The sequence below is a fragment of the Photinus pyralis genome, unplaced genomic scaffold (assembly GCF_008802855.1).
Source record: "Photinus pyralis isolate 1611_PpyrPB1 unplaced genomic scaffold, Ppyr1.3 Ppyr1.4_LG1, whole genome shotgun sequence".
Classification (NCBI taxonomy): domain Eukaryota; kingdom Metazoa; phylum Arthropoda; class Insecta; order Coleoptera; family Lampyridae; genus Photinus; species Photinus pyralis.
In genome coordinates, this window is record NW_022170249.1 from 70,639,723 (window position 1) to 70,652,468 (window position 12,746).

Sequence of the window (12,746 nt, forward strand, 5' to 3'; positions counted from 1 at the left end):
TTATAACATAAATAAATTAAAATTGATCTTTGGATCTACTAGTGGAAAATCTATTATAATATAATCTAGATCTAGATACAAGATCATCTTCTAAAAAGGGTCTAGATCCAGATCTAAGATATATGTGATTATCATGGAAACCTTGGCCTCGACCTTGGCCTGTTTTTAAACACACAAGACAAATCATTATTACTGATTGAATCGCTACCATCTTTAAAACAGAATCGTCACCTTCAATCACCAGCGCTGCAACAATCAATTCAATTAATTTAAGTATGCGATTTGATAGACAAAATCATAAATACCACAGTTTATGCCGGAAATACCTACCTACAAGCAAAATGGAAAATAAAAAAAGTTAGTAAATGCTCATAGGAATACCAAAGATTACCACCAGAAAACCAGCGATTACCACTGACTACTATCGGAATACCAGAGATTACCATTGACTACCACGGGAATGCCAGAGAATACTACTGATTACCTTCGGAATACCAGTGACTACCACAGACTACCACAGGAATACCATAGACTACCACAGGAATACCAGTGTCTACCAGTCATGTGTACGAAAGAATACCACACCGATTAAGAATACCAAACCGATTAAGAATACCAAACCGATTAACCCCTCGGAATTCAACTAGTATGATCAAGATTGTGCTTAATCCCAAATTTCAACCAAGATTTAACGTTAAAAATATGTAATTGAAATTACACATACCAGGTGATCCAACATTACTGTAAGTAGCTGAAAAAAAAAATCGCCCACTTAAACATTAACGAGATTTGGCCGTTTTTGGGGTATTTTTCTTTGTAAAACATTTTTTTGGAGATTCCATAATGAAAACATCGAGGAAAATATTAAACCAAACTACGCAGAATGCCCTATTTTAAAGTATATTTTGGTATCTCACCAAGTTGCATTCGGAATTGCGGGAATTTGTTTACTCATGTCACGTTCTGTATTAGCGCAATGCCCTATATGTCCAGGTACACCTACGAGTTGTGCAAGATTCCTGAGGTAAAAAATTACTTCAAGAATGCAACAGCGGTCAGTTTCGAAGTTGGGTTTTAATTAGAATTATGAAACGAAAACGTTAAATGTTAAATTTTTGTCCGTCTTCACTGCATTTCTGATGACACTGTGGTTTCTTAATGTTGGTCAAAACTAGATTTTAATATGACTAAAGTTAAAATTTAGTGGGAGTGCTAAGTCTTCTGACTTCTTGGTAGTTTGGATTTCTTTTGTGGTTCTCCATGGAAAGTTTAGTTCTCTGTAATCAGGCCAAACGTCAACTTTTTAAATGTTGCAAAAACCAATACGTCGAATGTAGTAGTAAAATTTACATCATAAAAAATATGGCCTAGATACATCCATATCTTCAAAAAAAAATCAATATCGATTGAATGATAATATGATTGTATCTCGGATTGTATTATATATTTTGTGTACTAAGTCATTGACTTATAAAATATTTGTTTTTTTTACAGAAATAATCAATACTCCAACGTGGATGACAAGTGGGATTCTAATTCATTTGAAAAACCGTGCAATAACAAGAACGAGGATAAATTGGAACTAGAAATTTCGAACAGCTGTCATGTTTTTATGACCGATCCTAAAATGGTCGAGCATAACATTCATTTAGAGAAAGCCGAACACTTCAATATAATCTGTACCCCAGATTTAGTCATGGGAAATTGTTTGGAGTTCCCTAAGAATGCTTGTTATATTGTCAGTTTAGTGCAAAATATGTATAAACTACAAGACTCCACTAATAGAGCGAATGGAAGAAATGACGATTTGTTACCAATCTTGGCAAATTCTCCACAACCGAGCGCCTCGAGTAACTCAGATTCTGGTATAGGATTTCGTGATGACTGTGGTAATATAAGTGATAGAATATTAGTCGTCGAATTTCCGACTCAAAAACATCTACCTATCGTCACTTCAACTTGTGTGCGGCCATCTGGGATTGACGCCTCCAGCCTTCTACTGGATGGTATAGATAAACCCCTGGAAGGTGACAGTGACATGTCAGGATATGCTGCATGTTCCAACTTAAATAATATTAGATGCAAAAACGACGATTTTAAATGCACAAAGGGTGTTTGTTTGGAGGACAAAGAGAACAATTCGAGTAATCTAAATAATATTCGCGCATATCAAGAGTGTACTAAAAATTGTGTGCCTAAAATTGACAACATATCAAAAAGTAACGAGATGGACCATTACAAAAGTCGACTCACTGTTCGTGCAATGCCGGATCCTAAGAAGTTGCAATCGAACTATGAGGAGTGTTGTCGAAATGGCGACATCGACACCGGACAGGTTTTCCGTGAGTGTCCCATAGATGTGCCATCATGTCAAAAATCGTATGAAACCGCTTCAATCAACTCTTTTCCGGAAGACGCTAGCTCTGTAGAAACAGTGTCAGTCCATAGCACCAAAAGTTTAGAGTTAGATAACTTAAAAGCGGTTTTTAAAACTCCGAGCGCTAAGTATTTGGATAAAAAGTCGACAAAACGCAAATTGAAAATGGTTGGCAGCTATGATAACTTAGTAATTGAAAATTACGAAAGCTCACTGATGAACTATAAACTAAGCCCGAAAGTCTATGGGATATCGAAACCGAATTATAGTTGTGAGGAACTCAACTCTTTGGATAGCATGGAAAAGTGCGGATACGGCAGTTTACAAGATTTGTGCAGTTTGGTAGATCAAAGTTCTACTAAATGCGGCATTGCACAGAGTGAACCGGATGTACGATTGAGACGGGGACAGGAATCTGGATTTTTGGTGAGTTGCCTCTGCGACGGGCGCTTTATTACAAAAATAAAAACAAAGTATAGGTCAAGGATTATAGTCTATTTAAAAGTGATAAATATTTATTGCTTTAAATCATTTTTATAGATTAGTCTATACATAGGTATTACTAATTAACTGCCAGAGTGAATTAGGCCAAAGATTTATGTGACTACAAATCACCTCGATTTTAATAAACACTCTTTTCTTATGAGCTTAATATTTTGCTACAGCATAGAATCTATTAAAATCACCTAGCGCTTATAATGCACTCTATTCGCTTTCTCTTGCAAAAAAACGAATGTAAGTAACTAGCATTATAAAAACCATCAAATACAAAACACTCGACAAAACAATTACACAAAGTAGTGACAGGTTTAGACTTCCACAAGAAACCACGAAGGTAGGTAATGGGAAATAATACTGAAGGAAATCAAATCTGAAATAACTACAAAAGTTTATATTTCTTTCATTTTCGACCAAAATATTTCATTTTTTAAGATAATGTAACAGACGTAAAGTCTTGATCATAATCAAAAGTTTATTTAATTCGACATAAAGTACAACAATCGTTTCGTTATTCATTACTTGAATTTAGCAGAATTCAGGATGGCTGTTTTAGTTGTATCTTCCATAATGAGTATTGTAACAGGTGGTCGGTTTAGGATTCAAAGATTTTTTATTAAATTTGCAAATTTGCCAGTATAGGAAATTTCGAGGGAAATTTTATACGTGTAGAAGGAAAGAGAACGGAGCTAATATCCGAGAAAATAAAGCGCGTTTGCGTTAGGATGAGAAATGAGTTTCCTCGGAGTCTTCAAACGAGTCGAAACGCTGCTGGTTCTAAAAATCGTCGTGACCGGGAATGAGGGACGATGTTTAATACCATCGCATGTATAAAAACGAGAGTGAACGTTTCGTTGGCATCGTTGGAGCTCGGCGAGTACATGAGTAAAAATTGGGTGGGAGAATGGCATTCTAAGCCCACTCTTCGAGTAACGTAATTTGTAGTTCGTGTAACACGAAATTCTTGGCCAGGCGAATCATGTGAGTTATGTACGCCATTTTTTGAGATCGCGTAAAATTTCATTGTTAATTAAAAGTTTGAACCAAAAGCCGTATAATAAAAGAATCGTTAGCCGCGCAATCGCAAAATGTGCCATCATCACCTTTCTTGTGTTTACGGATCTAAATTAAACGGTAACCGGTAAAAAGGTTAAATACAATTAATTCGTGGTTTTGTTGGCTGTCAGAACCTTAACTTATAATATAATATATTTTTGGACATTTCTATACTGCGGAATATTGGTAATTATTCCAGGGAATAAACCAAATTTCAACAAATAAATTGCGAATCACGTGAAGCACAGATTGAGACGCACGCGGCCGACGCAACACAATCCACGGCCACACACGCTTTGTATTGTCGGAGTTAATGAGCAAACACATTATGGCACAACAACAACTTCAACAGAACACAGAGCGTGTGCGTGAGTTGTGTTGCGCGATTGTGCAAATCATTGCCAACAATTTCCTCCAGAATTTCCCTTTGTACCTTATAATTTTCAGCGCATTTTCCAACGAAATTTAATGCGCGCCATTGCAGCTACTTTCTCTGTGCGTCTGTCCAAGACATTAACTACAGTAAAGTAAAAGTCAAATAAATATTACATCTACTATGAAACAATTAAAAATAAATTTACATGGTGTTTTCTTTGTAGGTCCAAAGTTACAAAACATATTAAAAATCTTATTTTTTTTAGATGTAACACTCTGTATATTTTTCTTTTAGCTCCTCCAAAAACTTTTTGTATTAATGTCCTATACCTATCTCTGATAGTTTTCAAAATATTTTGGTTTTCCTGGTTTTTAAAGACCAACCTTAAATAAGTTATAATGTTCATAACACCGAGGTGGCTATGCAAAAAAAATGAAACTCAGTTAAATTATATTAAATTAAATTTTTACTGTCAAGTTTCTCCAGTAACCTTTAACAAACGTAAAACTATATGTGACTTCAACAAGATAGTGATCTGTGCACTTTTATCGTGAAGCTTGAGGATATTTAAATCAGCACTATTCTCAAAGATGGATTGGCCGTGGAGGTTTTGTTGCATAGCCTCAAAGCTGACTTTACCCCTTTCGATTTTTTTCTATGGATCGGGAAAATATGATTAAAAGACTTGAAACCTGTAAGTGGTTTTTTTTTGTTACAAAAATAGTGTATTCTTCAAATTTTAGGGTTTTTGGTTTTTGGGGGAGCTAAAAGATGACGGAAAAATATATAGGTAATGTCGAGGGTAATGTAATGTAATATTTTACCCAGGATATAAGATAAGAGCCTGGAATTAAGTAGTAATTTTAATTTTGACACGCTTGCAAATGCCATTTTTTCTTATAAGTCAAATTATTTTTAAAACCACAAGTCCATCGTAGTATATTAATTAAACTATATAATAAAAAAAGTCGTACATTTTTAAAATGTGGAGAACTAGATTATGATAATTCAAAAGCGTTCTATCTAAAAATCTTAAATTCACGAGTAAATTCAAGACATTATAAATTGAAGTTACTCCGCGCAATCGTTGACTTCTCTGTACTTGATCCTTCTTGAGAATCATTTACCACATTTTGTGAAAAAAACTTTATTTTTAACACCAATTCATTTGGCATATTTCAAAAAAATGTTACCTCCTCAAAGTTCGCACCCAGGGTCTATAGAACCCGAGATAATTCAATACTGCCAAGTCTCGTGCCAAGTACATAGAGGTAATTTTCACATAACATCTAAAACAGTACCTTTTCGATGGGCCAACTTATTTTTCTCTTTTATGCACTTGTATCGTTGAGTGCTCGTATGTTGTAGATTGTATAGCATTGTGTTAAAAAACAGGTGAACGTATGGACAAGAGCCTCCAGATTGTGAAGCAAATTATTGTCGTCAATTATCTGTGACCTGTATATCTAAATCGACAAAACGAACAGCGAGATCCTCGGAGAGCTCAATTCATCTTCTCAGAAGATATCAATTTTCCATATAACTTCAAGGAACTAAGACCTCCACAAAAATTTCGAGAACTTCCCCCAACAATATCTTTGTCGTGGTAAATCTACAGTGTGAAACACCCAAAACTAGTTATTTTGATGGTTTCAAGAAAAACCTCAAAACTTAATCAGATCGTTCCTCGCTCTATTGATGCGCACTAGCTAGCTACCGCCTCTTTCAGTGAGGGGTCTATTAAGCGTTGGGTTCCTTGTAAATGAAAATCGGTGCCCAAGGTCCCTCACACAGGTATCTATTTGTTGTGTTGAATTACGCCATTTTTTATCGTAGTTGTCCTATTTTGAACTATCATGTATTATTGGTCTTATTTCTTCGCTTTCTTTTTTATCACACCGGAATCACTTTCGGATGTAATCTAAATTGTATGATCATCTACTCTTTCTAGTTTGCCCTCCTTTCTTGTTTTAGTTTTTTTTAGAATTCGTTTAAAATTGTTATTAAAAGTGAGCATGATGTCAGCAATAAATAATACGGTTTTGTGGGAATACGCTGCTAGCACATTTACAACGCGATGTTTCGTATTTTGTAACATTAGATCGGATGAGAACAGCAATATTAAGAAACCATACGGAACAACCTTCACTTTGGGAGCATCGTCGCAATCTCGCATTCCGATCAATTTTTTTTAGTTTTCGATAGCGACTGATTTATGTATATCTTTTTGACTACAAAAATCTTGTAATAAATTAAACGCTCCTTCGTTCTTTTTATAAATACGCTCTTGAAATGAAAGACACTCAAATAAATATTTGAATATTTATACCGCGCCAAACGTAGACCATTCCTAATCCCTACTCTTCCCATTGAGTAAGACTGAATCAGCATTACCAAGTAAACTTTAATTATTAATAGTACGCTTTGTATGTCGGAAGAATAAACACATTTAATGGGTATGTGAACGTGAGTTTGTGAATGGTTTTTTTTATTGGTAGACATTACGCGAGTATAGGGGAACTGTGTCGTTTGGTTTAATGTTGGTTTTCGAATTTCATTTTTGCGAGGGAATTTGCAAATATTTTCACCGAGGATATGGAAATATGCATGTAAGTTTTTACATTAATTACTGACTAACTATTTCACATTCCTTGGAAAGTTGTATAAAGTAATAATTAGTTACATTGCAATTCTCATTTGGTTTAGTAGGAACAACGCTCTAATTTAATTATATTGAACGAGACGGTTCGAATTTTCCCACATTCGCTTTATTTCCTGTTTATTATTCTTCAATTCCGTGAGACTGGTATCACCTTATTATAAGATACCGTTCATTGCGGGCAATAGTTTGTAATTACAATTAAAACTGTCGAGCTAAGTCTGAAAAAATGTACAAAATATCGAAAAAAATTAAAGGAAATGTGCGGTATCGCTCAAGGCCGGTACTTATTTACTTCCCAGGAAAAAACCCAAATTCAATATTTACCAGATTTATGTACACAGCGCTCGCTGAAGAAGCAAATAATATTCACTCAATTTTGCGATTTTTCAATGGTGAATAATATAAAAATAGCTAGTAACCGATTTTAAATCTAGGTAACTCTATTCCGTCTCTTTTCCTATAGGTGTATCCCCTGTCTCAAGACTGAGAGATGCAATGCAATCAATATCAGAGACGCACAAATGTACTAGTACTTAAGTGCCTACCCTAATTGAGTAGGTAACTCGATAGAATTCTCAAAATTCGGAAAGGGAACATCGGAAATTTCCGCCGGCGTCGTACTCACTACTCAGGTGATAACGTCCAACAATTAAAGCTTCTTTAATTAATTAGCACTCCCTGATTTTCTAAAAATCTGAGACTAATCTTGAAATTTATGTTAATTAAGCGCGCATCATTTTATCAAGTCTAATCAGTCGGGGTTTGCTGCAACACATCTGATTAGCTACCGGTATTTATACTAACTTAATTGACCGGATTAAAATTCCAAAATTCGGTAGTCCAGTAATGCGCATTGTTACATGCAATGTCGGGTCAATCGCAAAAGGTCTGCGATAATAACTTCACGACCTTGCAGTTTTAATGTTCTTTTTCGCATAACTTTGGAAAACTAACATAAAATCGGTTATTAATTAATTAACGGATCTGAAATGATATAATATTTAGTTTTCCTCTTCCACCAATCGAAGGGAGCTTTTGGATACTGCAACAATAATTTAAATATCCCTACGGAAACGGTTACAAACTGCAAATTAGTTACAGCATCTGGATTTCTTTATCGGCGGCTAAAATACGACGTTAGAAATCAAAGCAATTACTTTTACCTTCTCTTTGTAAAGAACTACATAGGTCCAGAAGCTACAGTTCCAGAAACTGTAGCTTCTGGACCTATGTAGTTCTTTACAAAGAGAAGGTAAAAGTAAATGCTTTGATTTCTAACGTCGTATTTTAGCCGCCGTGATTTCACAGCGGAAAATAGTGCTTCGTTATATGTTTATATCTCCTGTCATTTTTACAACGTTTATGATTTTACGAGTGATTTTATGAATGGGATGAAAACCCTCGTGAAAACCACATGTGGACGCCGGAGAAAACGCATTCAAAGATATTGCGGAAAAACAAAGTCCTCTGTAGTGTATCTTCGGTATAAATAGGAATGAACGTTTGTATGCGATGAAACTGGGGACCCTCGAGAGTTTTCTGGTTTAATAAAATAAAAACCCAAGTTTCCTGTTTCTTCCCGTCTATTTTACATGACATCCACTATAAACTGGATTCACTTTGTGCTTATACTAAATAAATTCATACACCTCTTATTATTATCCACCGTGTATATTACCGTAAACTTTTGGAATCAAAAGATGGAGACCCGAGGTTTTCCAAGAATTGAACATCTTGTGAAATCCTGATTCGGTACCAAAACGCAAACGCTTATTACTGGAGTTGACACTTTGGATCGAGCTTTGGATGGACATAATTTCAGTTTCGGCCGCTGCGTTTCTTCACCTCGTCTCCAAATATTTCGCTGCTGGATGGGATATAAGCTCGAAGTCGGCAGTTGCGCCGCCTCACCTCGCGCAATTTTACTAAATTAGAAACCTTCGCAATCATGGACATAAGCTTGGTTTCGATCGCTGCGTCGCATCGCCTCGCCCAAATATTCCGCTTCCACATAAGATGCCCAGTTCCAAGATTTCGTCGACCAGCAGTCTAGTGGGTTAGACTCGGGGTTAGATCGTCAGAATTCGGGAAACATGAAAATGGCTGATCTGAAATGTGAAAAAATATGTCAACAGATGTTCCAAAGAATGTTACATGTATAACGCGCAAAGGATAATATTTAATATCAAGAAAAATCTATATGACAATATACAGTGTGAAGAACGAATAAAGTACCTATGTTAAAGTACCTCGGTCAATAAACATATACCATGCGATCAAAAATGAGTTGTTGTTGAGTCACCTTTGGAATTTTTGTTTACATGAGAAATTGTACTTAACAATGAACTTCCAAAGGCGACTCGACAGCAACTCATTTTTGATCGCCCGAAGATATAAAAGGTGCAAATAAAGACGAAATGACCGCATAGCAGCCAAAGACTGAACACTCGGAAGCTCGCTCGGAAGTGCATTTGAAGGGAACGAAATGAGTATTGAATGAGATAGTGTGGTAGATAGAGAAAAAGCATAAAGGAATAAACAATACGTTTCTCTCATTTGATTAAAATAGTTCATCTATACATTTGTTTGACAGTTTGCACCTTCAACATAAATGACAGCTGGCTCCTCATCGCCATCTCGGAGTATATTTTCTAATCAAAGTAGTATTGTTATTACAGAAGTAATTTGACTATGTTTTTCCCTCGATTTTTCCTATTAAACGATACGTTTTTTAAACAATGACGTATCGTAATTCTCTCCCGGTGAGAATAGTAGGTACCTACTTAAGAGTGTTCGTCCAGAATTTATCACATCTGAGTGGAAGGGTGGCGAGATGATTCCATTTTAAATTTCCAGCCAAAGAAAGGTTGCGCGCACCGTTTTGTTTCTCGTGGTGAAATTTTGACATGTGTGTTGCTAGTTCTGCCGTTTCGACAATATGAGGGAGAATTCAAAATTAAGAATGGATTGTTTACACGTTATTCTAGATATGTTGAACTCTTGGATTGGAAGGAATGCGCCGTTTTTATAAACATTTTTTGTACAAGAGACGAATTAAAAATATAGAAATTGGAATGTGATACTAAATAGGTAAAAAAAGGAAAACTTAATCTGTACCTGTTCAAATATCCTGAATAAATTTCCCTTGATCTGCTGCTTTAATTTTCATTAGATTAGAACCCTCTTCTATTCAACCAGAACCGGAAGAAACAAAGAACAACAAACACTCTAATTTTAATTTGAACGCATTTATTATTTTGCGAGTTCATTCGCATTAAACCTTGCTGTAAAAACAAAGCGAATGTGTGTGTGTATATTCTCTTTAAGCGGCGAATGTGGTTTTTAACTGTAATAGTCTCCATGCGTTAAAGAATTATTAATGACATCATTTTCCTATTTGTAAAAAAAGTGATCAAACCGTATGTTTTTGAAAATGTTTTTTACTAAGAAAGTTGTGTAGGCAGTGTATACAGTATGGCGATATTCATTTGCACATCAGTCGACGTCGATTGAAATTTACATAACCACATCAACTTTAAATTCTTCACATGCCGCACACCAATGATACTGAAATATTTCGAAATTTGCACATTTATCGAAAATGCTAAGTAGACAAATACGCGTATGATAGCACGTATACCTCGACGTATACTATTGGTAACCTTGTGAGAAATCCCGATACAGTCAAAATTTTAGTTTCTAATTATTGGAGTATACAGAGATCCGCATTCAGATTTTGACCGCATAACGTACAGGAAAACACATTGAAAACCACAGTAGGTATAGATTACGCTTTAAAATTATTAGATCAATAAAAAGAGAATTCTTTGTGATGGTAGATAATTGAGTGCTTTAATGTGTCGACCAGCAAATGAACGTCTGGTCCAGGAGGGGAATTGGCTTCTGATCCCGCCACCATGAGTTGCTTATCATTGATTTTAGCATATTATTCTCGATATTATTGGTCTGTACAGGAAAGTTGATTGAATTCGGCTGCCTTAATTCAAAACTTGCCTGCGCGATTGAAAAAAAAGGGTATATACGAGGGTTGTCCAGAAAGTAGACGTTTTGAAATAAAAAATTTTAAACTTGTAAAGAAAATCCAATATACATTTAGGGGCTACACTCTTGGGCTATTTATCAAGACAAGCGCCATTTAAATTGAGGCACTTATCATAGCGTGGCACAAATGTTTTGATTCGAACTTTTATCAATCCGCCGCCTAAATTTCGTCTCGCCATGAGTACTGTGCGATCAAAAATGAGTTGCTATCGAGTCACCTTTGGAACTTTTGTTTACATGAGAAATCGTATTTAACTTGAACTTCCAAAGGCGACTCGACAGCAACTCATTTTTGATCGCCCGTTACTTTGATGAAAACCTTATTTTTTTTACTGTTTTTAAATAGTAACCCATGGATACTTGGAAATTTTGATTTGATTATTGTATCCATGGTAACTAAGGCCACTGATACCATTCAATAAAAATGGCTGTAGAACTATAGAAACAACATTTTGAAAAATATGATATAATTAATTATATTAAAAAATATAGGATGTGATACTTACATCAATGTAATCAAGAAAGCAAATTCGAAAAAATGATGTTAAGGTATACCCGGAGGGGTATACCTATACAGGCTGCTGCATTTAAAACATACCAACTTTGGATCAAATATCAGAAAGGGTGGTCCAAACGTTTTTTTTACGCCACTGGATTCTACGTAAAAATATTTAAAACTGACAGTTTTTTTCTATCTTGCATTTTTTAAAAGATGTTTAGCATGACCGAGATCGGAAACTATCGCAGAGACAATTGATTGAGAAAATAATTGTGGATATCGTTAAGCTACCGAAGGGCGAGGAAGATCCTTTTTGTATAAGACCATGATCGATTATGATTTCCATGAATATTGTACTTGGTCCGGTTGAATTTTGTTTTGACAATACGCAACTCAAACCAATCGTAGTGCTACGTTCCGATGTTTCATACAATGATACAATTAAAATGGGGAGGTAATGTTCTTTGTCAAAAAATGCAGAGTCTCAGTACGCTCAGTTCTACCATTCGGAATATACTGGAGGGCTTTCAGGCAATTTCTTTTTAAGTCGGTAGTCAGTGGTTTTAAAAATGTCCAAACTATAGGCTTATGCACCTTTGCTGATAAAATGATAGTCTGATTTCTTAAATCGTTCATTCATTTCTAGGTCCACACAAAATTCCCCAATCCGGCACGGGCGCTTATTGAAATATACGATTTGGCAATAATTCGGTATCTATTATGGTGCCAGTTAAACAATATCCGAGTATCTACTACAAAATGTAGCACACATTGCGGTTTTTTAGTTGCATTACCGGAAATAGTGTCACATCCGCACTTTTCTTCTGTTCTTCGTTTTCAAGAATGGCTTTGTTCTGTCTTGCAATTGTTATTTACGACCGAAAAGTATATGTACAATAGAACGTTATGAGATGATAAATGGTAACCAATAAATTTGAATGCGCCATGCCATCATCGGTTTGTTCTATTAAGACGAAAATTGAAGGTAAAATATATTGTCATTGTATTAGTAGCACAATGAATAAGACTTGATGAACTAGAATGACGAATTTCTTTCTGCAAACCTTCAAGTTATCGTCTCCATCTACTGCCACAAAAAATTAATGACTGCAGCATTTCAAATGGCACATTTCTACGAGAACATCAGCCAATTTTGATGTTAGCCCCCTTCCATTATTTCCAAATATTCCTTCAATTGTTTGTGCAGGCCGTGCTG

General features: G+C 35.4%; 1 protein-coding gene across 1 annotated transcript in view; it reads left to right on the forward strand.

Moving 5' to 3' along the window:
• The window catches only part of LOC116168646 (regulator of G-protein signaling loco), a 32,716-nt gene that overhangs the window by 4,841 nt on the left and 15,129 nt on the right, over positions 1–12,746 (forward strand). The window contains exon 2 of the mRNA XM_031484585.1: positions 1,495–2,803. Coding sequence (XP_031340445.1) covers positions 1,495–2,803 — 1,309 coding nt within the window. The remainder of the gene's footprint in view (positions 1–1,494; positions 2,804–12,746) is intronic.